This window comes from Mesoplodon densirostris, chromosome 9 (assembly GCF_025265405.1).
Source record: "Mesoplodon densirostris isolate mMesDen1 chromosome 9, mMesDen1 primary haplotype, whole genome shotgun sequence".
Classification (NCBI taxonomy): domain Eukaryota; kingdom Metazoa; phylum Chordata; class Mammalia; order Artiodactyla; family Ziphiidae; genus Mesoplodon; species Mesoplodon densirostris.
Window position 1 is genome coordinate 26,488,128 of NC_082669.1, and position 18,884 is coordinate 26,507,011.

Here is an 18,884-nt window from a genome sequence, read left to right on the forward strand (position 1 = left end):
ATTCTTGATATGACAGAATTATTGAAATGCAGAACCGATAGGGCTTGCTAGGGGTTAAGGAGGAGACCAGGTGGGTGGGAAGTGGGTGCGCCTGTAAAAGAGAAGTGGGAGGGACCTTGTATTGGAATGTTCTGTAACCTGACCTTGTAGTCACTCTCCTGGTTGTGATGCTGGGTGATCACGAGATTTTACCTTGGGTATAACAGGGTGCGGGGTACAGTGGACTTCTGTGTATTATTTCTTGCAACTGCATGCCATTTACAATTATCTTAGAGTTAAAGGTTAAAAAAAATTAAAGACTCTGCTTAAAGAAAATTGTGATTTCACTACCTCTTGGCACAGTGGTGAAATAGAATGTACCTAACAGGAGGATATAAGCACCAAGTAATGATTAAGTAATAAATTATCTAAATTGTAAGAAAAAAGGAAGAAGTGGGGGTGGTGATGTAAGGGAGTTAACTCTTTCTCTGCCGTAACTGGAAATCAACAGCTAATGTCTTAGATTGATGAATCAGGCAGTAGCAATGTAAAACCATTACTTAGAAAGTTGGTCCTAGATCCAGAAGACCCTGGAGTTGCTGCCTGTGGGAAGCAGTTTATAGGGTTGCCTGGGTTGGGACCAGATGGTTGTTTTTTGTTACACACTTCTGGGGACTATTTACGTTTTTAAACTTCCTACATGTATCACTTTGATAAAAATAAAAACAGCAACGACAACACAATGCACTAGTGGTGAGACTTTTCCTCCCGCATACTCGAGTGTAGTTCTTTATGGAAAGTAGTTTGTATTCAGAATGAACATTACTAACATGAAGGTGAGAGGCACTTCACAGTAGCTTCTCGTTTCTGAATGCTTACCTACTGTACGGCAACACTTTAACATTTTAAATACATTTTCTCATTGAATCCTCACCCGGCTTTTTTAAAGCAGAAGCATCCTTCCCAGGGTTTCGACCCCATGAGGCCCAGGGTGGTGCAGGGGTGCAGGCTCGGGACCTGTGAACCGACACTCTGGCTTTTAATTCGGGGGGCAGCAGTGGGTAATTAATCACATGTGTGATACCAAACCCAAGATGCTTCTTGATAAGCTTTGTTATTTCTTATTTATTGTATTTTTGAAAGTTGAATAGGTAAGTTATGGACATGGTACAAAATTCAGATAGTTGAATAGGTAAGTTATGGACATGGTACAAAATTCAGATGGTAAGGAGATGCCCGGTGAGGAGAGGTCCCCAGTCCCCCCACCCCCCCGCCCCTGGAAAGAACCATTGGCATCAGTTTCTCGTGTGTCCCTGCGTGGGCGGTCTGTCCATATCTGAGCACACACATGCATTTGTTCCCAAACGATTACCTAGTGCACACTTTGCACCTCGTTGTTTACACGCAACAGTATATCTCGACATATCTTGGTGGGTTGGGGCACATAAAGCTGCCTCGTCCATCTCCCTCCTGTTATAATGGCTGTACCGTGATGTATTCATACATATTTAATTTGTCTCTGTTACACATTTTACTAACCCTCTAGGATAAATTGCAGAAGTAGAATTGCTGGGTGTAGGGCTCGGCTATTTTTGTCTTGACAGACATTTCCAGGTTGCCCTTCATGCGGGATTTAAGCTGGTGTACACCACGGGCAGTCTGGGCGAATGCCTGTTCATCCACACTCTAAGGGGCCACACAGTGTACATGCGGGCTTCTTGATCTTTGCCAGTCTGATGGTCATAGTCTGTTACCTCGCAGTTTGTACTTACGAGCGAGGTTGTGTATCTTTTCATATGGTCGAGTCAGATCTCTTAAGTGTCTTTCTACAGCCATTTTTCTGTCGGGTGGTTGGTGGTTTTCCCATACGTTTTCCCTAGCGCTCAGTGTGGTAGGTGAGTTTGCCCTGCGCGGTGAAGTTAGTGTTAAGGTTTTCCCTGTTTGTCGCTTGTCTTTGTTCAGAGATGTCTCGGTTCTCTAGAAGCAGGGCCTGAAACTGGAGATTGTGTTTGATGATTCAGGGTGTGTTCTCAGGAGAAGGGGAGGGAAGGAAGCAGGATGGAGGAGAGGAAAAAGATGTGTATCTGCCCACTTAAGGGCGTGTAAGGGGCCCCTAAAGGCCACACAGGCGCCTCTTTGTCCCTAGTATGTAGCAGCTTCCCCACCTCCTCATCACGATCCGGGCCGGTTGCCCCTGCAGCACAGTACCACCTTTCTCTGCTTGCTTGTCTGCTGGCATCAGGAGGTGACTGCGGTTTTAAGTTTAGATCCCTTTTGTGTCCCCTGGTAGAAGCCTTTTACCCCTAGAGCCAGGCTCTCAAAACACATGGAGCCAAAAGTTTCAGGGCTGGGAGCACACGTTCCCCAGGTGGGTCTCTTGGATTGATGGTGATCAGAGCCACTCCTGCTGCCGTACCTTGGAGCCCAGAGCCATGCGTTCTGTCCACTGGGGACCAGGCGTCGTGTAATGACTGTTGGTTCCAGATGTGCCCTGCATTCTGAGGAGGTGTGGCATCCTTGCAGGTGTCCCCTCCTGGATGTGCCCCGACCCTGTAGAGGACCTTGCTGGTGGTCTGGGCCCCTGCCTTTCAGCATTGTCTCAGACCCTCTCTTCCAAGCCTCGAACAGTTTCCTTCCCCCGTGTACTGTTACCCAAGTGAGTGGCTGTGAGTCCCTTCGGAGGGAACTGGGGGCGTTGCTGCAGCGCACGCACAACTCGTGTGGGTGTTACAGATTCCTTCTCCCGGGCTTGGCCTTTCCCTCAGGCACTTCCTGGGACTGGAAACCGGGTCAGAGACAGCCACTCTGCATTGGAGCAGCACGCTCAGTGGTGGTGTCCTTGTTTGTGTACATGGCTCCCAGCAGCTCCCTGGCCCCTGGGAACACCTCTGCTCTAGTTGCATCTCTGTGGGGCCTGCATACCAGCCCCCGCCCCGCCATTTGGCCATTTACAGTCGCCGCCCGCTGCAGTGAGCACGCCTGCCTGCCCTGCTCCTGGTGGCTGAGGGCTGCCCCCGGGCTTCTGCTCTCGCAGGGTCCTGTCATCCCCCTCGCTCCAGGAAGCCTAGTGCTAAAGCATCTCCCCCATTAGCTCTCCCCCTGAGAACAGCCACCGCCGAGCCGCTGGGTGGTGCCAGCACCCCTGCCAGCCCATTCGTTCCAGCTCATCCTTGAGGGTGGGGTGTCCTGCCAGCCCTCCCAAGTAGCAGGGGCAGTCGTGGGGTCCCAGGTCTTACACGGTAGACCCCGTCCAGCGGGCCCACCTCTCTGCATCTTTTGGAACCTTTATCCACAGTTGGCTCGGCAGTTCTGCAATCTCCACTGAGTTTAACATGGGCCTTGTGTTTGCTGAGCTTCTAAGCTGTGATTGCAGTGCATGAGAGCCGTGTCTGGGCCCCTGACCAGGGTTAAGTGCAGAGCCCCATAGACACGCTCATCCAGCTGGCGGTCCATCCACCTCCATCCGGCACCTGCTGCTCCATCAGTGTTCAGTCTCTCTTCCCAGCGGGTCCCGATCGTGCTATGTTGAGATTTGATCCCAGGAACAGGTCTTATGGCCAGGAGGGGCAGAAGGGGCAGACCCTGAGGAGAACAGCATTGTCATGAAAGGTGCCATCCCAGTGAGGCCTGTGTGTCGTTTTTGAGCAAGGGGTGTGTGTGTGTGCGTATGTGTGTATGGGGGTCCTGTGGCTTCTAGCAAGTGGGATTGGGCCACTGCTGCAGGCCTAGAGTGCTGAGAAGAATATGAGATTGAGGTTCTCAAGTGCATCTACCTAGGTGTCCCCATCCCACGTCTCATAGAGTCCTGCCGTTCATCGGCGCCCATGCTCTGCCGTGGAAAACTTGTTGATCAAGGTCAAATAGGTGGATGTTATAGGGAGGCTGACTTCGGCTCAGTATAAAAATGGACTTCTCTTGTATCTTGTCAGCAATTATTTTTGGAAATACTTTCCGCTGTTCAGAGCTGAAGTGACGAGCTCACCAGCATGTTCCTGTGTTGGCTGCAGTCTCTATAAGGGCGGCAGGAATGGCAGTGGGGTTAGCGGGTGCCCAAGACAGTCCGGCTTTTGCTGCCAGGGCTGATGGAGCTGATGTGACCACTAGTCAGATGTCCCCTTGGTCTGTGTTGTTCCATCACGTTCATCCCTCTGCAGCTATGACCTGAATGTGCTATGATCAGTTAATCAGCACAGCACGCCGCGCCATGTCATCTCACGGCGGGTGTGGGCTGGTCCCTGACGTCGCTGAAGGGGGCGCTGCACATTGGTCAGGACCGGCAGGGGACTGCCCAGGACGGTGGGGAAGGCTTTTGTAAGAACTGCCCAGGAGGCACACTTTGTCCCATCTGGAGTTACAGCAGGAATGAGAGCTGCAATTTTCCTTTTTGACAAAACATGTTTTACTAATACGTATGTTACAGCGAAAAAAATCTCCAATGAGTGAGGACTCACCTCTGTGAAGAAAGTAGAATCCTTCTTGGTGATCTGTGAGCCTGAGTTTGAAGTGTGGTGGCACTTTGAGAAAGGCAAGAGGGTGGTGGTGACCTTTTGTCCCCCAGGCCATGAGGAGGCGGGGCAATCCTTGTACAGTCCTGCAGACATGATAACACCAGGGCCCTTTTTTTTTTTTTTAACTGGTACACAGGCCTCTCATTGTTGTGGCCTCTCCCGTTGCGGAGCACAGGCTCCGGACGCGCAGGCTCAGCGGCCATGGCTCACAGGCCCAGCCGCTCCGTGGCATGTGGGATCCTCCTGGACCGGGGCACGAACCTGTGTCCCCTGCATCGGCAGGCGGACTCTCAACCACTGTGCCACCAGGGAAGCCTACCAGGGTACTTTTATATGACCCCAACGTAGTCAATATATTTTTTATTACTATTTGAATTTAAGCAAAATTAATAATTTGGGATGATACACATCTAGAAGTGGTAACTAATATACAGTATAATACGGATTATGATTCAAGAGGTTTTTAGCAAATGCAATTATTGAGTGAAGCTAGGATACGATTTTTTTATTGTGAAATATGCATAACATAAAATTAACTGTTTAAGTGTATATTTCATGGTATTAAGTACACTCACATAGTTGTTCAGCCATCGCCACCATCCATTTCCAGAACTTTTTCTTTTCAGAACTTTTCAGTACAATATATATATACACACACCACATATTATTTATCCATTCATCTATCAATGGGCGTTGGGTTGTTTCCAACTTTTTTTTTTTTTTGCAGTATGCGGGCCTCTCACTGTTGTGGCCTCTCCCGTTGCGGAGCACAGGCTCCGGATGCGCAGGCTCAGTGGCCATGGCTCACGGGCCCAGCCACTCCGTGGCACGTGGGATCTTCCCGGACCGGGGCACGAACCCGTGTCCCCTGCATCAGCAGGCGGACTCTCAACCACTGCGCCACCAGGGAAGCCCTGTTTCCAACTTTTGACTATTGTGAATAATACTGTTATGAACATGGATGTACAAATGTCTGTTTGGGTCTCTGCTTTCAGTTTTTTTTCTTTTTTAAATTGTGTTAAAATATAGCATAAAATGTACCATCTTAAACATTTTTAAGGGCGCAGTTCAGTAGTATGAGATACATTCACGTGGTTGTGCAGCCATCACCACCATCCATTACCTTAACTCTTTTGATCTTGTGAATCTGAAACTATACCTATTAAACAAAAACTCCGCATTCTTTCCTCCCCACAGCCCCTGGCAACCATCGTTCTGTCTCTATGGATTTGACTTCTCTAGGAAGTTCATATGAGTGGAATCATACACTGTTAGTCTTTTTGTGACTGGCTTATTTCACTTAGCATAATATTCTCAAGTTTTACCCGTGTTGTAATGTACTGCAGAATTTCCTTCCTTTTTAAGGCTGAACAATATACTATTGTATGGATACACCACATCTCGCTTATCCGTTCATCCATCAGTGGACACTTGGGTTGCTTCCATGTTGTAGTTATTGTGAACGATGCTGCTATGAACATGGGAATACAGAAATCTCTTTGAGACCCTGCCTTTAATTCTTTTGGGTTTATCTATACCCAGAAGTGGAATTGCTGGGTCATATGGTAATTCTATTTTTAATTTTTTGAGGAACCTCCATACTGTTTTCCACAGCAGCTGCGCCATTTTATATTCCCACCAACAGTGCACAGGCGTTCCAGTGTCTCCACATCCTCGCTAGCACTCGTTGTTTTCTGTTTTTGTTTTGTTTTTCACTAGCCATCCTAATGAGTTTGAGGTGGTATCTCATTGTAGTTTTGATTGTATTTCTCTAATGATTAGCGATCTCAAGCATCTTTTCATGTTCTCATTGGACATTTGTGTATCTTCTTTATTCAAATCTTTTGCCCATTTTGGCATCAGGTGTTTTTTGTTGAGTTTTAGGAGTTCTCAGTATATTCTAGATATTAATCCCTTGTCAGAGATATGATTTGCAAATATTTTCTCCCATTCCGTGGGTTGCTCTTTTCCTCTGTGGATAGCGTCTCTTAATGTACAAAATTTTAAAATCTTGTTGAACTCCAGTTTGTCTGTTTTTTTTTTTGCCTTTGTCGCCTGTGCCTTTGGTGTCAAATCCAAGAAATCATTGCCAAATCCAATATCATGAAGCTTTTGCCCTATGTTTTCTTCTAAGAGTTTTTTTTTTTTTTTTTTTTTTTTTGCTGTACGCGGGCCTCTCACTGCTGTGGCCTCTCCCGTTGCGGAGCACAGGCTCCGGACGCACAGGCTCAGCGGCCATGGCTCACTGGCCCAGCCGCTCCGCGGCACGTGGGATCCTCCTGGGCCGGGACGCGAACCCACGTCCCCTGCGTCGGCAGGCGGACTCTCAACCACTGCGCCACCAGGGAAGCCCTCTTCTAAGAGTTTTATTGTCTGCTTGCAGTTCTTTTACATAGATATCCAGAAGTGGAATTGCTGGATCATATGCTAATTCTATGTTTTATTTCTTAAGGAATGACCATACTGTTTTCCATAGTGGCTGTACCATTTTACAGTCCCACCAGCAGTGCACAAGGGTTCCAATTTCTCCATGTCTTCACCAACACATTATTTTCTGTTTTGATGGTAGCCGTCCAGATGGGTGTGAAGTAGTATCTTACTGTGGTTTTGATTTGCATTTCGCTAGTTACTAGTGATATTGAGAATCTTTTCATGTGCTTATTGGCCATCTATACACCTTCTTTGGAGAAATGCCTATTTAAGTCCGTTGCATATTTCTTTTTTTTTTTTTTTTTTTTTTTTTTTTGCTGTACGCGGGCCTCTCACTGCTGTGGCCTCTCCCGTTGCGGAGCACAGGCTCCGGACACACAGGCTCCGCGGCCATGGCTCGCGGGCCCAGCCGCTCCGCGGCATGTGGGATCCTCCGGGATCGGGGCACGAACCCGTGTCCCCTGCATCGGCAGGCAGACTCTCAACCACTGCGCCACCAGGGATGCCCCGTTGCATATTTCTTAATCAGGTTGTTTGTTTTTTTGATGTGGAGTTATAGGAGTTCTTTGTGTATTCTGGGTATTAACTTCTTTTCAGATATATGATTGCAAATATTTTCTCCCATTCGGTAGGTTGTCTTTGCACTCTATTGATGGTGTCCTTTGATGTACAAAGTTTTAAATTTTGATGAAGTCCAGTTTGTCATTTTTTTTCTCTTACTGCCTGTGCTTTTTTTCCACATTAAAGGTTTTTAAAATTGTGTTAAAATACACATAACATAAAATTTACCATCTTAACCATTTTTAAGTGTACAGTTTAAGTGTTCTAACATTCACATTGCTCTGCAACCATTACCACCATTCACCTCCAGGATTATTTTCACCTTGCCAGACTGACACTCTGTACCTATTAAACAATAACCCCGTTTCTCCCTCCTCCCAGCCTCTGACAGCCACCATTCCACTTTCTGTCTCTCTGAATTTGACTACTCTGGATACCTCGTATAAGTGGAATCATATAGTATTTAACTTTTTGTGCCTGGGATTATCCATGTTGTAGCATGTATCAGAATTTCCTTCCTTTTTAACGATGAATAATATCCCACTGTTTATAACACATTTTGTTTATCCAATTCTTCGGTCAAGAATTGAGTTGCTTCCACCTTTTGTTATTGCCTGTGCTTTTGGTATCATATCCAATAAATCACTGCCACATCCAATGTCATGAAGCTTTTCCTCTATGTTTTCTTCTAAGAGTCTTATAGTTTTAGGTCTTAAATTTAGGTGTTTGATCCATTTGAGTTAATTTTTGTGTATGGTGTTAGCTAAGGGTCAAACTTGATTCTTTTGTGTGTGGAGTCTTGTTTTCCCAGTACCACTTGTTGAAAAGATTGTCCTTTCCCCATTGAATGGCCTTGGCACCCTTATCAAAAATCAACTGACACTGTATATGAGGGTTTATTTCTGAGCTCTTTATTTCATTGCTCTGAATGTCTGTCTTGATGCCAATACCACACTGTTGCTTATTGTAGCTTTGTAGTAAGTTTTGAAATCACGAAGTGTGAGAATAGATGAAAGGTAATATTGATAAATTTAAGGAAGGGTTTGCATTTGGTTTACATGAACACATAGAAGAGGATAGGGCTTCCCTCGTGGTGCAGTGGTTGAGAGTCCGCCTGCCGATGCAGGGGACACAGGTTCGTGCCCCGGTCCGGGAGGATCCCACATGCCGCGGAGTGGCTGGGCCCGTGAGCCATGGCCACTGAGCCTGCACATCCGGAGCCTGTGCTCCGCAACGGGAGAGGCCACAGCAGTGAGAGGCCCGCGTACCGCAAAAAAAAAAAAAAAAAAAAAAGAAGAGGATAGAAAGGCCTCTGCTAGCTGCACATCTGTGACAACGTTCTGGAATGTTCATTTGTAACAACCTTAAGTATGAGCCAGTAATTTGATGTGCTGCTTATTTATTTCTAAACTGTTCTGTCAGAGGGGTAGATTCTCAGCCCTGTAGAGAGTGGGGAAACTAATACACAGTTTAGTTTTATTCTCTCCCCCTCACCCCAAGCTTAGAAAGGATAAAATCTAAAACTTTTTAGAATGAGTAGGCATTTCCCTTTGGAGCTACCCAGCACACACTGAACAGCTTTTGAATGCAGCTGTTGTGAAGTTTAGGATGCTCATCTGACTGTGCCTAGACTCAGCCTATATCTGCTTCTGTTCCCTACGTGAGCTTCTGCCAGTCCCTCTTCTCTCTGTGCCAGTTTTCTTCTCTGTGGGCAGGTGGTTGCCTGGCACAGCAGTAGGTGAACTGGCTTAGGCCTCTGTGTTTACTTTGCTTGCATTTGATAATCCCCAGAGTAACCTGCCTGCTTGGTTCCCCCGTCAGAGAGGGCATCTGCAAACAAAGACAGTTCGATTTCTTCCCTCCCAATCTTGACCTTCTATTTCCTTTTCTTGTCTTACTGCATTATCTAGGACTTCCAATACAGTATTGAAAAGCAGTGGTGAGAGGGGACATCCTTTCCTTGTTCCTGGTCTTAGGCAACCTTAGAGCTTCTTACAATTAAGTATTGATGTTAGCTGTAGGTTTTTTGTACATGTTCCTTATCAAGTTGAGGAAGTTCCCCTCTATTTCTAGTTTGCTGGGAGTTTTTGTTATGAATATTAGAGGTTGTCAAATGCTTCTTATGCATCTGTTGATACCATATGATTTTTCTCTTTAGCCTGTTAAAGTGGTGGATCACATTTAATAATTTTTGAATGTAGAGTCAACTTTGCATACCTGGGATAAATCCCACTTGCTTTTGGTTTATAATTCTTTTTATCCGTTGTTGGATTTGATTTGCTAATATTTTGTTGAGGATTTTTGTATCTATGTTTATGAGAAATATTGGTCTTTCCTTTCTTGTAGTATCTTTGGTTTTGATACTAAGGTAATGCTGCCTCAAAAAATGGGTTAGGAAGTGTTTTCTCTTTTCATTTTCTGGAAGAGATTATAGAGAATTGGTATAGTTTCTTCGTTAAATGTTGAGTAGAATTAACCAGTGAATCTGTCTGGGCCTGATACTTGCCGTTTTAGAAAGTTATTATTGATTCAATTTCTTTAATAGCTTATATGCCTATTCACATTATCCATTTCTCCTTATGTGAATTTTGGTAGATTGTGTCTTTCAAGGAATTCCACTGGTGGTCCAGTGGTTAGGACTCTGCGCTTCCACTGCAGGGGGCCTGGGTTCAATCCCTGGTCAGGGAACTAAGATCCTGCAAGCCGCACAGCGCGGCCAAAAAAGAAAGAATTCCGCTGGGATCTGAGGACACACTTTGTATGGTTTCTATTCTTTTAAATTTGTTAAGGTGTGTTTTATGGCCCAGAATGTGCTCTATCGTGGTGAATGTTCGTGTGAGCTTGAGAAGAATGTGTATTCTGTTGAATGCTGTTGTTGGATGAAGCAGTCTGTTGATGTTAGTTATATGCAGTTGGTGGAAGATGTTGAGTTCACCTTTCTCCTTATCATTTTCTGCCTGCTGGATCTGTCATTTTCTGTCCATTTCTGAGAGGGGGGTGTTGAAGTCTTCAGCTGTAATAGTGGATTCATCTGTTTCTCCCCGTAGTTCTATCAGTTTTTGCCTCATGTGTTTTTGAAGCTCTCTTGTTAGGTGCATAAACATTAAGGATTATTATGTTTTTATTATGTAATACCCCTCTTTAAAGTCGGTTTCTTGTAGACAGCATATACTTGTGTCTTGAATTTTTTATCCAGCCTGACAGTTTTTGTCTTTTAATTGGTATATTCAGATGATTCACATTTAAAGTGATTATTGACATAGTTGGATTAATATTTTCCATATTTATAATTGTTTTCTATTTGTTGCTCTTGTTCTTTGTTTGTTTTGTTTTCTACTCAATTTCTGCTTTATCTGGTTTTATTTGAGCATTTTAATAATTCCATTGTTTCTCCTTTCTTAACATTATCAATTATACTTCTTGTTATTTTGTTTTGTATTATTTTATTCATTTTATTTTTGGCTCTGTTGGGTCTTCGTTGCGTGCGGGCTTTTCTTTAGTTGTGGTGAGCAGGGGATACTCTTTGTTGCGGTGTGTGGGCGTCTCATCCTGGTGGCTTCTCTTTTATTTATTTATTTATTTATTTATTTATTTATTTATTATACAGCAGGTTTTATTAGTTCTCTATTTTTATACATATTAGTGCATATATCTCAATCCCAATCTCCCAATTCATCCCACCACCACCACCACCACCATCCATGCCCCCGCTTTCCCCGCTTGGTGTCCATATGTTTGTTTTCTACACCTGTGTCTATTTCTGCCTTGCAAACTGGTTCATCTGTACCATTTTTCTAGATTCCACATATGCGTATATGCGTTAATGTACGATATTTGTTTTTCTCTTTCTGACTTACTTCACTCTGTATCAGTCTCTAGGTCAATCCACGTCTCTGCAGATGACCCAATTTCGTTCCTTTTTATGGCTGGGTAATATTCCTTTGTATATATATGTACCACACCTTCTTTACCCATTCATCTGTTGATGGGCATTTAGGTTGTTTCCATGACCTGGCTATTGTAAATAGTGCTGCAGTCAACACTGGGGTGCATATGTCCTTTTGAGTTATGGTTTTCTCTGGGTATATGCCCAGTAGTGGGATTGCTGGGTCATATGATAGTTCTATTTTTAGCTTTTTTTTTTTTTTTTTTTTTTTTGTGGTATGCGGGCCTCCCACTGTTGTGGCCTCTCCCATTGTGGAGCACAGGCTCCGGACACGCAGGCTCAGCGGCCATGGCTCACGGGCCCAGCCGCTCCGCGGCATGTGGGATCCTCCCAGACCAGAGCTCGAACCTGTGTCCCCTGCACCGGCAGGCGGACTCTCAACCACTGCGCCACCAGGGAAGCCCTATTTTTAGCTTTGTAAGGAACTGCCATACTGTTCTCCATAGTGGCTGTATCAATTTACATTCCCACCAGCAGTGCAAGAGGGTTCCCTGTTCTCCACACCCTCTTTAGCATTTGTTGTTTGTAGATTTTCTGATGATACCCCTTCTAACTGGTGTGAGATGATACCTTATTGTAGTTTTGATTTGCATTTCTCTAATGATTAGTGATGTTGAGCATCTTTTCATGTGTTTGTTGGCCATCTGTATGTCTTCTTTGGAGAAATGTCTATTTAGGTCTTCTGCCCACTTTTTTTTTTTTTTTTTTTTTTTGCTGTTTGCGGGCCTCTCACTGTTGTGGCCTCTCCCATTGCGGAGCACAGGCTCCAGACGCACAGGCTCAGCGGCCATGGCTCACGGGCCCAGCTGCTCCGCGGCATGTGGGATCTTCCCGGACCGGGACACGAATCCGTGTCTCCTGCATCGGCAGGTGGACTCTCAACCGCTGCGCCACCAGGGAAGCCCTTCTGCCCACTTTTTGATTGGGTTGTTTTTTTTTTTTTTAAATATTGAGCTGCATGAGCTGTTTATATATTTTGGAGATTAATCCTTTGTCAGTTGTGTTGTTTGTACATATTTTCTCCCATTCTGAGGATTGTCTTTTCGTCTTGTTTGCAGTTTCCTTTGCTGTGCAAAAGCTTTTAAGTTTCATTAGGTCCCATTTGTTTATTTTTGTTTTTATTTCCATTACTCTAGGAGGTGGGTCAAAAAAGATCTTGCTGTGATTTATGTCAGAGAGTGTTCTTCCTATGTTTTCCTCGAGGAGTTTTATAGTGCCCGGTCTTACATTTAGGTCTCTAATCCATTTTGAGTTTATTTTTGTGTATGGTGTTAAGGAGTGTTCTGATTTCATTCTTTTACATGTAGCTGTCCAGTTTTCCCAGCACCACTTATTGAAGAGACTGTCTTTTCTCCATTGTATATCCTTGCCTCCTTTGTCATAGATTAGTTGATCATAGGTGCGTGGGTTTATCTCTGGGCTTTCTATCCTGTTCCATTGTTCTATATTTCTGTTTTTGTGCCAGTACCATATTGTCTTGATGACTGTAGCTTTGTAGTATAGTCTGAAGCCAGGGAGTCTGATTCCTCCAGCTCCGTATTTTTTTCCTCGAGCCTGCTTTGGCTATTCGGGGTCTTTTGTGTCTCCATACAAATTTTAAGATTTTTTATTCTAGTTCAGTAAAAAATGCCGTTGGTAATTTGATAGGGATTGCATTGAATCTGTAGATTGCTTTGGGCAGTATGGTCATTTTCACAATGTTGATTCTTCCAGTCCACAAACATAATATATCTTTCCATCTGTTTGTGTCATCTTTGATTTCTTTCATCAGTGTCTTCTGGTTTTCTGAGTACAGGTCTCTTACCTCCTTAGGTAGGTTTATTCCTAGGTATTTTATTCTTTTTATTGCAGTGGTGAATGGGATTGTTTCCTTAATTTCTCTTTCTGATCTTTCGTTGTTAGTGTATAGGAATGCAAGAGATTTCTGTGCATTAATTTTGTATCCTGCAGCTTTACCAGATTCATTGATTAGCTCTAGTAGTTTTCTGATGGCATCTTTAGGATTATCTATGTATAGTATCATGGCATTTGCAGACAGTGACAGTTTTCCTTCTTCTTTTCCAATTAGTATTCCTTTTATTTCTTTTTCTTCTCTGATTGCCGTGGCTAGGACTTCCAAAACCATGTTGAATACTAGTGGCAAGAGTGGACATCCTTGTCTTGTCCCTGATCTTAGAGGAAGTGCTTTTATTTTTTATTTTATTTTTATTTTTATTTTTATTATTATTTTTTTCAGTACGCGGGCTTCTCACTGCTGTGACCTCTCCCGTTGTGGAGCACAGGCTCCGGACGCGCAGGCTCAGCGGCCATGGCTCACGGGCCCAGCCGCTCCGCGGCATGTGCGATCTTCCCGGACTGGGGCACAAACCCGTGTCCCCTGCATCGGCAGGCGGACTCTCAACCACTGCACCACCAGGGAAGCCCTATTCCTTTTTTGGTTTTTTTTCCCCCTTCTTTTCTTTTTTCTATTTCCTTTTAAGTTTGGGGAGTTTTTACTGACATATCTCCAAGCTGTGTCCATCTACTGGTGAATGAATCAAAAGCATTCTTCATTTCTGTTGTAATGTTTTTGGTTTTTAACATTTCCCATTGATTTTTTTCCTTAGAATTTCCATCTCTTTGCTTACATCGCCGATCAATTCTTGCATGATGTTCACTTTATTAGAGCCCTTAGCATGTTAATCATAGTTGTTTTAAATTCCTGGTCTGATAATTCCAAAATCTCTGCCATATCTGAGTCTGGTTCTGATGCTTGCCCTGTGTGTTCGGTGTTCTTTGCCTATTACCATGCCTTATAATTTTTTGTTGAAAGCTGGGTATGGTGATTCAGGTAAAAGGAGCTGAGGTAAAGAGGCCTTCCTGCCTGGCCCCCAGAGTTTTGTCTCAAGCTTGTCTGTGCCCGTGTCCAGCCCTTGGTCAGTCCCCTTCTGGTGTGCCTCCCAGGCCGGCTCCTGTGGCTTCTCCCCGGGGGCTGTGATTCTCTGTCCCCCGTTGCTCTCTCCAGTTTTGGGGGCAGCAGTTTGCCCTGTGACCTTGTTCTCTGATGGATCTGAGAAGACATGTTGATTTTTCAGTTTGTTCATCTCTTTTCTTGTGAGGACAGGAGTGATGACGGACTGGAGACAGGAAGTCTGTTGTCACCCTGTTAACAGCGACCTTAAACATTCGAGTTAGTGAGAGGATGAGAAATGTTGGCTGTAAGAGAAATCAGTAACCCATTAAATCACACTTAAAGACTGTGTTAATTGGTGGAGATGTGACATGAACACAGCTGAAGCAGCACTGTGTCTGTACCGCACTCGGGGCCCTTCTCGTTGAGGTTTGTTAGGCAGGTGCTTCATGGCCTCGTGTCACTTCATTTCTCTGTGCTCACTACTCTGCTGCCTGGCCCTTCGTGAGTTAACACGTTTACTTTTAGCAGGTTGTGCAGAACCATTGTTTTCAGTTTCCAACCATGACCCGGACACACAAGCCATCCTTGTCTGTCCTTTTATTTATTTTTCTTTTTATCTTTTGGTCACACCATGCACCTTGTGGGATCTTAGTTCCCCTATCAGAGATTGAACCAGGGCCCCCTGCAGTGGAAGCCTGGAGTCTTAACCACTGGCCCGCCAGGGAAGTCCCTTGTCTGTCCTTTTAGAATCCAGATTCCACCAAACTCATTTTGAGGTGTCCTTAAGACAGGACTTTGACGACAACATTGATGCAGTCTGGTGGGAAGTGTGGGAGTGTTCTCCTCGGCCGGTAGAGATTTTGCTAAAAATTTGGAGCACGCCACCTTGGGGAGTCCCCCACTGCGAGCTGGGACTGTGGCCAAGGGGCCTGGTGGTGGGGATGCGCGAGGCTCTCGCGGTGCTCTGCTGGCCCGTGGTGGTGTTGGTTCATCTTCCCTTTCTCATGGCACTTTCTCTCTCCACTTTCTTTTAGTACTTAGGTCAGTTAACATCCATCCCAGGATACCTGAATCCCTCCAGTAGGACTGAAATCCTGCATTACATAGACAATGCAAAGGTAACCCCATCTGCCCGACTCTGTCCTCCTAACCCTCAGCCTGCTCCACCTCCTAACCCTGACCTCTGACCCTCAGCCTGCTCCACCTCCCAACCCTGACCTCTGACGCTCAGCCTGCTCCACCTCCCAACCCTGACCTCTAACCCTCAGCCTGCTTCACCTCCTAACCCTGACTTCTGGCCCTCAGCCTGTTCTACCTCCTAACGCTGACCTCTGACCCTCAGTTTGCTCCACCTCCTAACCCTGACTTCTGAGCCTCAGCCTGCACTACCTTCCAACCCTGACCTCTGACCCTCAGTTTGCTCCACCTCCCAGCCCTGACCTGTGACCCTCAGTTTACTCCACCTCCTAACCCCAACCTCTGACCCTTGTTCTCTGACACCAGCTCTTGGCCCTCTGACCTTGGGCCTTCATGGCTGTGAGGGATGACCGAGTCCCATCATGTTAAGGGTGCACTTGGCCCTTGGCTATCAAGACTGTTCCTCAGTCTGAACATGAGCTTTATTCTCCAGACTCGCTCCTGGTGGTTCTGGGCTGTTTCACAATTCACGTTTTCGAGATATCCAAACCACACGCCACAGGTCTGAGTCTAAAGGCGGTTCCAGAAGGACCCCCCAACGTGGTTTGAACACAGCAGTGCCCTGGGGGCGAGCATGGCTGCTCTCAGGGGAGCAGCGCTCTGCTCATGAGTCAGCACTGGCTGGGTGGGCTGCATGTGCCACACACGGCGCGGGATCCCGGGGAGCCCGCGGCCGGGCCCTGTGTTTCTGATGCCGTGTGGTTCCTTCCAGAGAGCCCACCAGCTCCCCGGACACCTGACCCAGGAGCATGACGCTGTGATCAGCCTGTCTGCCTACAACGTCAAGCTGGCCTGGAGGGACGGGGAGGACACCATCCTCAGGGTCCCCATCCATGACATCGCCGCCGTGTCCTACGTGCGGGATGACGCCTCACACCTGGTGGTCCTAAAGACAGGTATGGACCTGGGGAGCGGGGTCAGGAGGGTCCTTGGCAGATGCCGACCACGCCTCTGTCCTGAGGAGTGAGTCCGTGGATTTCATGGAGCTCTGGAGGCAGTTTCTACAGCGGTGGGTCAGCCACTGCTGCCCACTGTGCCTGAGAGAAGCCCTCTGTCCGGAGAAGGGCAGTGACCCAGGGGGCTGTGGGGAACAGGTGCTGAGCTCAGCCACTGTCGCTCAGCACGGCCCCCGTCCAGGATGCTGACGTGGCCGCTGGCACCCAGGCCTGGTAGAGCCCCGGGCGCAGGTGGCTCCACAGGCTGAGGGTGGGCCTCAGCTCAGCCCAGCCAACATTCAGCCCCTGCCTTTGGCCAGGCAGTCTTCCCAAAGCGGACGAAGCAAAGATGAGACCAGACCAGCAGTGTCTGCGAGACGTTCTGAGTGTGTCCGTGTAGGAGAATCAGAGAGAACCTTAAACCAGCTGTCAGCTCCCCTCACCCAGCCCACTCCTCTCACCTGGCGATGAGGGTGCAGCGCCGCCTTACTTGGCACTGCCGGACTGGCTGCCTCGCAGGTCCAGAGCCCTGGCCTAAGTCCCCGAGAAATGAGGAGAGAAATCACAGTTTCACACATGCCGTGCCCTTCCCGGCGGGCAGTTCTCAGGTTATCGCTGCAGCATGGACGCCGTCCTGGGCTCCTTTAGGCACTGGCGGCGGCTGGGTTGAGCCCCGGAGCTGCTCATTTCCAAAGGGCCGGTGGCGGGGCGTGAGGGTGGCCCGCTGGACCGGCCTGGGTCGCACGCTGTGCTTCCGGCAGTGCAGAGTTGTATTTCTGCTTGAGGTCGTTAGTTCATGGGGATCCGAGGGCTTCTTAAGAGCCAGGGCCCTGGTGAGCTTTCTCATTACTGACTCCTCGAGCTTCAAGGAGGTTCCCGTGCAAGGGCCCGTGAATCTGCTGGGGATGCTGCGGGCCCGTGTGCACAGGTAACTGGAGCGGTTTGCGCAGGTGGCTGCCGGGATTCCTACAGCCCCTCTCCTCCGTGTGGCTGTGGCTTAGCGTCCCCTCTGCAGCGTCACATGCAGCACGCACACACACTCCCCACACATGCGTGTAACACCCATGTACATCCCCGCACTCACTCGCATGCACTCACACGGGCCCCACACACTCACACTCGCTAGTTCACACGCACACTCACACGCACCCCGCTCTGTCGTGCTGCACTTTGGAGCGAGGGCCCCTCTGTGCTCTGCTCGTTCCTCACTTCCCCGTGTTGTGTTCAGTGAGCAGCTACCGTTTAACGACAGGCATTATTTTAGGTTGAACCACATGAAGCTGCATTTCAAGCTACAAAAATGACAATTGAAGGTGGCTTAATAGTAGCAAGCGTGTGACGTGCATGATCTCGTTTAATCCCCACAGTAAACCTGTCAGGAGGATTCTGTTTGCTTCCGCTGCTGCTCCTGGACTAACGGGGAGCAGATGGCCGCCTGGTGGGTGGGTGGTGGCGGCTGCTTGAGGAACTGGCTGTGTAGCTGCTTCCACCTGTGCTGCCCAGCGCCGTGGTAGCTGCCGTGCCCTGCCAGGGGACTGTCCCCGCAGGAGGCCCGAGGTCTGGGGCCTCCCTAGGGACCGAGCAATGAGGAGAGCGCTCTGGCTGCGGGCCTCCCGGCGTTTGGGCCGGTAGGAGGCGAGCTGGCCCCTGGGTTTCTTGTGTCCAGGACATTTCTCAGCGTTAAGCACAGAGCAGAGTACTAGGAAGACAGGTAACCCAGTTATTTCTAAGAGAGGGGGGATGGGCTCCATAGGAGAAACTTCCCCAAAGATGAAAACCAGGGCCCAGGGCTTTGAGAGCTTTCAAGTTAAAGGAAGAGAATGAATTCCGTGTCCTGGAGCGGCCTCCTCATTCTAGCAGATGGCCCAGAAGGGAAGCCTCCAGACCGGGGGCCTCCTGGTCTCTCAGAGGCTCCTGTGCCCATCACGCGCGCTGTGTGTGAAATGAGGCACGTGGCCGTCCTCAGCACAGGTGCCGGCAGTGGTAGCTAACACTTACTAAGTGCCTACTACCCACAGGCTGTGTGCCTCCTTCAGCCCGGGCTCTGCTGGCATTTGGGACAACACGGGGTCAGGGGTAGGGGTCAGGTCTGGCTGCAGGAGGTTCCGTGTGGCAGGCAGAGCTCGGAGAGCATGCAGACATCTCGTTAAAGGATGTTTCTATGGATGTAGGAGAGTGGACAGTGGATCTGAACTGGCACCTGTGGGGACAGCCTGTAGGCCTGTGGCTGGATGTAGCTGGGGGACTGGAAGGGGGCTTGCTTTGCGTGGCTTTGGAGCCACATGTCTGCTTCCTTGAGAGCAGCCACGGGTGCGAGCCACAAAGCTACTAAAAATGTTCTAAAAAAGTAAAACGGAACAAGTGAAATCAACGTTACTAGTGTATTTCATTTAGCTCTTTATGTCCAGACATCACGTCAGCAAGGTCAGGGTAAC

General features: G+C 47.5%; 1 protein-coding gene across 8 annotated transcripts in view; it reads left to right on the forward strand.

Moving 5' to 3' along the window:
• The window catches only part of CCM2 (CCM2 scaffold protein), a 55,455-nt gene that overhangs the window by 28,965 nt on the left and 7,606 nt on the right, over positions 1 to 18,884 (forward strand). For 7 of the 8 annotated variants that reach the window (XM_060107527.1, XM_060107529.1, XM_060107522.1 and 4 more), the window contains 3 exons: positions 15,352 to 15,435; positions 15,948 to 16,016; positions 16,227 to 16,410. In XM_060107527.1, the coding sequence (XP_059963510.1) occupies positions 15,352 to 15,435; positions 15,948 to 16,016; positions 16,227 to 16,410 (337 nt within the window). The remainder of the gene's footprint in view (positions 1 to 15,351; positions 15,436 to 15,947; positions 16,017 to 16,226; positions 16,411 to 18,884) is intronic. The other variant, XM_060107521.1, reaches the window with a different exon arrangement.